Source organism: Aspergillus fischeri, genomic scaffold (genome assembly GCF_000149645.3).
Source record: "Aspergillus fischeri NRRL 181 1099437636251 genomic scaffold, whole genome shotgun sequence".
NCBI classification, from domain to species: Eukaryota; Fungi; Ascomycota; class Eurotiomycetes; order Eurotiales; family Aspergillaceae; genus Aspergillus; species Aspergillus fischeri.
This window is the reverse complement of record NW_001509769.1, coordinates 165,382-172,750: the sequence shown is the minus strand read 5'-3', so window position 1 is coordinate 172,750 and position 7,369 is coordinate 165,382. Positions and strand designations below refer to the sequence as shown.

Here is a 7,369-nt window from a genome sequence, read left to right as displayed (position 1 = left end):
CCACTTTTCATGCCCTTGGAGACTGGCGGAAGTGGCCATGTTACCAAAGGTGGGCAAGATGGATAAGTCCTCCGTCCGCTCTTGGCGCCTGATCGCCCTCCTCTCGTGCGTTTCCAAAGGCCTGGAATGAATTGTCGCCCACCGCCTGGCGTGGACTGCAATCACCAACAATGTGATCAGCCCCCAGCATGGAGGAGCCCTTCCCAAGCGCTCCATAATGGATCTTGTCGCCGCCTTCACCCACGACGTGGAAGCCGCCCTGGCACAGGGCCGGAAAGTCACTCTAGTCACCATGGACGTGCAAGGGGCTTTCGACGCCCTCCTTAAGCGCCGCCTTCTGAAATGCATGACGGAGCAGGGGTGGCCCCTCTCCCTCATCTGGCTCATTGACAGCTTCCTCTCAGACTAATCCACAAGGGTCCGGCTTGAGAAGACTACCACGCTAAGCTACCCCGTCCGCTGCGGAACCCCCTAAGGTTCTCCGCTCTCACCCATCTTATTTCTCCTGTACCTTGCGGAACTGCTGCTCAAGGACACCAAGCTGCGCTTTGGCTACGCTGATGACAATGGCTTATAACGGTCCTCCCACTCCCTCAAAGAGAATGCTGAACTTATTGCCTAAGACGTGCAAGACGTGCTTAAATGGGGCGTGGACGACAAGGTCGCCTTTGCCTCTGAAAAGCTTGAAGTGATATACATCACATGGCAGCAAGACGACGCCGCCCCGCCCATCGTGGTGAATGATACCCTGACTATCCAGCTGATCACCACTGCTGAGAAGTAAGGCCAGCAGCCAGCGATCCGCTGGCTCAGAGTCTGGTTCGACAGGAATGCTCACCTTCCGCCGCCATGTCACCGTCCGCGCCGCCAAAGCTTGGGCCGTCTCTCAACACATCAGGGACCTTGCACGCACAGTGGATGGGCCCCCTGCATCATCCCTATGGAAGACTGTCATGACCTGTGTTCTACCCTCACTGCTGTATGGCACAGAGGCATGGTATGCTAGTTGGATGAAGCCCGCACGACACACCGGCGATGGACGACTGGAGCTGGTCAGCGCACGCGTTGGCTGGCATGTGTCGCTACTCAACAAGATACTCGCCCTGGCCGTCCAGGGTGTTCTCCCAGTCTCGTGCACCACGCCCACTGTAACCCTCTTCCGTGACGCAGGCCTGCGCTCTGCTGATGTGATACTTGAGGAAGCTAAGCTCTGCTTTGCCCTCCGCCTCCAGAAGATTGACAAATCCCACCCCCTCGTGCCACGGATCACACCTCCCATGATTGTTAAGGGGACGCGGTACGCGCACCCGACAGAGGCCGAAGACCAAAGCTCAAAGGCTTGAGACTCTCCTCCCCTCAGTCCCTAGACCACGGCTGGTCGCTCTGCACTACACCCCCGGCTGCAGAGAACAACCCACTGCCAGCGTTGACAAGGAAACTGCTGCCAAGGCCTTCCAGGCCTGGTACACCGACCTTCCCCTAACTGATGTCACAGTGTTCTCTGATGGATCAGAGCAACACGTGGATGGCGCTAGAAAGGTTGGGTATGGCTACGCCATCTACCAAGGTGGCCGACAGCTCTTAAACAGCCACGGTGCCCTCAACCCAAAGTCCTATGTCTTTGACGCAGAGGCGGTGGGTGCCTGGAAAGGCCTCGAACATGCCCTCTCAGAGCTATATTTCTCTCGAAAATAATAATGCTTCTACCATAGCATCCACACCCTTATAAAATTATACGTAAAGATATGATTCTATATAGAAATAACTGTAGACCTCAAAAAACATAATATTAAAAGCTAATATTTTGTGTACCACCCCTTTGCCTCAATAACTGCCTGTACGCGCCGCGTCATGGATTTACTCCCAGCCCAGGGCCTCCCACGCACGCTTAATAAGCTTATTAAATCAATCTTTGAGGTCTCCAATTAATCTATAATGGTTCGCTATATTCATTGAGCTTAGCCCAGGCGTGTTCGATCGGATTCAAGCCATATGGATAGGGGCGTTATCTTGCATGAAGGTCATCCCAGGGAAATAGATTCTAAGATATTCTCCTCCAAAAGCTTGAGATATGACTCTGCAGAGTTACCCTTTTGGCTGAGAGTTTGACTACTTGATTGATATCTGAGTGACCACCACACCAACTCGCAGCCCAAAGCATGCTAGAGATCTTCTTTGGCTTTTATGTGGGTGATATTCTCCTTTTTCTATTTCTCCCCAAGCTGATTCAATCGCTGGACCCATTGTTGAGCCTTCCCCTTGCCTAGTTAAACGGAAAATTCATTGCTCCAGATAATCCTTCGAAACTCCTCCACACCCTAATTCTCCTGCGCCTTAGCCAGTTTTAGACACATTTTGGCTCCTTCCTTCGCTCATCAGTGTCCATAGCCAGATTTCTTAAGGCATCGGCGGATTGTGGTATCAGACACGCTTACTCCAGTTTGTTCCTGGATATCTTTGTAATATATGAATGGATCGGTTCAAATCACATGTAAAATTGATCGCTCGTCCATGCTAGATAGTAATCTAGGCCGGCAGGGCGTGCAATTGATTTGCCTTGCTGACGAAAGGGTTCCTCCAGAGTGTATACACGACGGTTGATTCTGGGACTTTGAAATTCTGACTGATTCGATGATATCCAGCCCCCATTGCGTGCACACCCTTAATTCTTCCATGGGCATGTGGGGTTAGCTCAACTCCACGCTCCTGATTAGAGTCAATTTCTTTTAAAGCCGTGCGTCACATGGTTCTATGGTAGTAAAAGGTGCTATGTTGAACAACACATGTGCAGGAATATGTTATGATGCTTAGCTCATGCTCTCAGTGCTGCCGCTGATCATTCACTATATGAATCATACTGTCTACTCCCTTTATATATTTATATTCACTTTAGGCATGTAACATGCATAGCTTATTACTAGTACTACTACTCTATTAGACATCCTTTATATTCACTTTCTTTATATATATCTTGGTTCTATGTTCTCTTGCCCTTTACTGTATTCACTTATGGCCACTACATGGTAGGTATATATATCATGATATGCCCACCCTTCCATACTTTCTTCTTCTCTCATCTACCCCTGTCTCCTACTTTTTCCCATGTCCTGCCACCACCCTAAAACTATTGCACGTGTCCAGAAGAGAAAAGCCACTGGGCCCTAATCACTATGAGTGATTCTTTACCCATGGTATGATATCTATTAGAATCAGTGTTTATGTCTAGCTTTACTTACTTTTGCTATGGCTTATAGGTGTTGACAGAATAGTGTTCCAGCCCATATATTTCTAAAGCCCACCCGCGGACTGCCATAATCAGCCCTTTTAATTACACAACATTCAGTCCGTGGGTGGGCTTACCTTCCACCATCTCATCTGGATTTTATCAAGATAGGATACATTGCAGATTCCTTGATTGGATAGCTAGATCCACGACTGCATTATCCTCCATACACTGCCCGTGATAATATGATGCACTAAACTCAATCAACAACAGTATTTCTCTTCCTCAGCTGCTGATGACATCATGTCAGATCCCACCAGGGGAACAGGTGATATGTGTGAAGAACTTATATCGCAAGCAACACACTCTGTTACTCAACTTCTACAAGATCGAGCCACTTGCCGCTTCATTAGTTCACATATTTCCTCACTTCTTAGATCAGTGGTTATTGAGCAACACGCCGGCAAGCCATTGAGAAACTAGAGGTAGAGCAACCGACGCCCAGTGGGCTTCCTGCATTCACTCTGCCTCTCACGCCAACTTCCACCTCGTCGGTACCGCAGCCATGATGCCCCGGAATATAAGACATGTTGTGGATACTAATCTCATGGTCTATGGTACTGCGAACGTCTGTGTTGTCGATGCTTCTGTTTTCCGGTTCCAGCTTTGCGGTCACTTGATGAGTACCCTGTACGCTGTTGCAGAGCGGGCTGCAGATATCACCAAGGCCGAGAATCGCAGCAGACTCACCCGGAGGATATTTCTAAGGATAACCATTGAGAAACTCAGGAGGAAGCGCGTGCTGGTATGTCAACACATTTATCCCTTGATCCTGCACTGGCCAACTACGGATCGGTCATTGACTCATCTTCTATGAATATAGCTAGGAGCATGGCGTATGGGACAGACCTTCTGCAGCACTGGACAGGCATTTACTTCGCGGATCTATCGCTGAATGGGACGTGAATAATTACTCAACGAGCTCAGTCACCATTCAGGACTTTGAGGGGGGGTGCTCCCTGCGGCCTACGCGTGGGTTCTTTGTACCCTTCTGCTGGCAAATTAGCAGAGCAGATCACAGCCTTAAGAACCCAAGCTGAGAAAGAAATATCGTCTCTGAGAAAGACTATTGAACAGCTTATTCAGCTGCGAAATGGTCAGAAGACTCTGATAGACTGTCTCCAAGATGACGTCAGCCAGCCTTCAGCAGATGTAGCGCATCTCAGGGAAATGTTTGGAAAGGTGGCCCTTTAAGTCTCTGCTCTCACAAGAGCAGCTAGAGGCCGTATGCACTGTGCCTAATAAACTTGGGTAATTACATGCTGGCTTTGACTCTCTGACTGAGCAACATTGAGAACATGTCTCTGAAATTAAGGACCATATTAAAGCCAAAGAGGTGGCCGATAGTCAATGTGCTGGCGACTGGCGAATCACTGCTGTTGTATACTTAGACTTCACATTGTTCTGATTACATGAATGACATGATATCTCTTTGCTCACCTTTTATAATACTCTCCTATGTGTCCGCCCCTGGCTTTCTATTATCTTAATGCTAATATCTTTTCTAGACCAGGGTCACCAGGCAAAGTATCGCCACAGTTTCCAATGCCCACCCATAGATACTAGATCTGCGGTCTCTGATTACACAATAATCAACTTAATGATATCAGACATCTGGAATGGAACAAGACCCCCATGGGCCAGAGATGGTGGAATGGAATAAGAGCCCCCTTCAATGTAAGCCAGGCAAAAACAGGATATATCCGGCAGAATCATAACCTTCGGATCAATTATCCCAGCTCCTTTGTCGGCTAAGCCCAGATACTGATCCCATTTCTTGAATTTGTGGCGTACAAACTAAACCGCACACTGAAATATCAGCTCTTAAATAATGGAACGTTCCATGGGGCTTTATGCTCATTTTAAATAGCAGTGAGGAAGCCTAATTAGGTGACCACATTTGTCACTATCTATCCTGTCTGTACCATAAAGTCTGTGGCAAGCCGCGCAGATTCCAGTTTAGAAACGAGCGTTTAGTGGTCGTCGAGCTGGTGCTGTAAGCGCCGGTGATACCTCTAGTATTCAAGCCTCCAATATTAATATCCTTACCTTCTGTTCAAAGCTTCAGACATTCAATCATGGCTGACAGTTGGCTGACTCCCGCTGCTCAGTCAGAAAACTCTTCTCCTTTCTAAGCCTAGAGCCCTGGATTCTCGCCACTAAAAGCAACTCCTTGATACCTTAGGTACTATATCAAAAAGTATGGGTACTTCTAAGAGTGTCATATATTAATATTCGCACCAGCAGCTTATGATGCTTCTGGCCATAATAAGGGACTCATCTAATTATTCATAATATACCTAATGGCATCTGCTTAGGAATTAAAGATTACCCTTGCAATTCTTCAGCGGCAATTGCTGTGGTAGTTCGCTACCCCCACCAAGATCGAAAATATATATTTCTCTTGAAAATCATGATTCTTCTACTACACCATCTATACCCTTATAAAATTATACGGAAAAGGTATAATCTATACAATAATAACCATAGATTCCAAAAAAATAGTATTAGAAGGGCAAAAAAGCCTAATATTGGTGTACCGTGTACCACCCTTTAAACGCAGTGACTGCCTTCAGCCGCTGCAGCTTGTCCAGGGCCACACTGTAATTAATGCAACAAGTATAGCCATTATCAGGGCGAGCCATCAATGGAGAACAGGGCGCGACAGATCAAGCTCCGGGAGGGGCTAGACATGGTAGGAGTAATTGCACTCCCACCGGTGGTACTAGCTCGGGAGCTTGGCAGACTTCTCCGTCCACCACTCTTGCCGAGCGGCGTCCTGGAGTCGTTGGTATTCTGAGTAGATTCCACTGGCTGTTGGGAGGGAGTCTGGGCCCTCCGCCAAATGGTCGCTGAGGGCTCCCTGGTCCGCGATCGCGTCCGCTGTCTTCTTGCCTTCGATGCCCATGTGGCTGGGGGACTACTTGGCTTCAATATGGACGTCCAGCCGCTCCATCGCAGCGTGAACCTTGAGGAAGGCCCACTTGAGGAGGCTGGTGCTCGACAGAGGTGCTGTCGATACAGAGCCAGACTCGGGTGGGGTAGAGGACAGCGAGGGCGTGCTTGAGTTCCTTCCAGGCACCCACTGCTTCTGTGTTGAAGACATAAGATTGCAGGTTAGGGCACCAAAGCCGCTCAGGAGCTGTGCTCCGCCACAGGAGATAGCATAGCTGTAGTCTACCCATTGAGACCCGTCTACACGCTGCTTGGACCCGTCTGAAAAGACCGCCACGTCAGTCAGCGCAGGGCGTTGAACCAGGCCTGGAAGGATTACACAGCAGCTGCTTCATTAAGTCTACTGGTGGGGTCCTCCCAACACCCCAGCGTGAAGTGTGGGAGGACCAGCTCAGGGCGTGGGATGGAGGGAAGAAGGGTGCCAAGTCTCTGGAATTTAGTCTTTGGCGCTGCTGGGTGCCCGCTCTGGGGCCCTTGACAAACATGGGCGGGGTGATGCACCGGACGAGGGGATGCGCGCTGTCCACAGTTTGGAGGCGCACTGCGAAGCAGGGCTTGGCATCTTCAAGGGCGGCCATGGTGGGAGACAGGCCTGCGTCATGGAAGAGGGCTATTGTGGGTGTGGTCCGCCAGACTGGGAGGACTGCCCGAACAGCTAAAGCAATGGTTAGCCACTCCTATTTCCTTTCCTCATAAGGGCAGTTTTGATCACTACTCGGAGAGCCCTTTCCATCCATGAAATATTAATAGTAGGAGTGCTGCAAAGCCTGTAATGCATAACCTGTACTCACTTTGTGTGAGATTAACTATTCAAGACTTAAGTACATTATCTTAATTACAGCCACTGACTTTGTAAAACACTACTATATTATTACTCTGTTTCCTTTCATCAAAGTGATTGCATTGATTAATTGCTAAATGGAGTGGAGACATATGCGGGTCTACGATGTGGACTTTTGGTATTTTTAAAGTGATTACATCTCACCACTCCCGCTGTTGAAAACAATAATACTGTATTGATTTACGAATCACTAGCAATTTCTATGGCCAATCGAAAATCAATGAAGGTCTGATTCTTCTAAACGAATGACTATCTAGCTAATATTTATGCCTTCGATTAAGGGCCGGATT

The 7,369-nt window shown here is 48.5% G+C and overlaps 2 protein-coding genes across 2 annotated transcripts, besides 4 other annotated features; one reads left to right on the top strand and one right to left on the bottom strand.

The window, feature by feature from the left end:
* Window positions 1-886: part of a mobile genetic element that runs on past the window's edge.
* Window positions 834-1,277: a mobile genetic element.
* Window positions 1,278-1,281: 4 nt separating this feature from the next.
* Window positions 1,282-1,668: a mobile genetic element.
* Window positions 1,669-2,036: 368 nt separating this feature from the next.
* Window positions 2,037-2,534: a mobile genetic element.
* Window positions 2,535-3,791: 1,257 nt separating this feature from the next.
* NFIA_024240 (uncharacterized protein) lies at window positions 3,792-4,178 on the top strand (the record flags this gene model as incomplete). Its single annotated transcript, XM_001263941.1, has 2 exons — window positions 3,792-4,028; window positions 4,107-4,178. The coding sequence occupies 2 exons, from the start codon at window positions 3,792-3,794 to the stop codon at window positions 4,176-4,178; spliced, it is 309 nt and encodes a 102-aa protein (XP_001263942.1).
* A 2,025-nt stretch (window positions 4,179-6,203) lies between these two features.
* On the bottom strand, window positions 6,204-6,816 carry NFIA_024230 (uncharacterized protein; the record flags this gene model as incomplete). Its single annotated transcript, XM_001263940.1, has 2 exons — window positions 6,204-6,544; window positions 6,603-6,816. The coding sequence occupies 2 exons, from the start codon at window positions 6,814-6,816 to the stop codon at window positions 6,204-6,206; spliced, it is 555 nt and encodes a 184-aa protein (XP_001263941.1).
* Window positions 6,817-7,369: the final 553 nt, after the last annotated feature.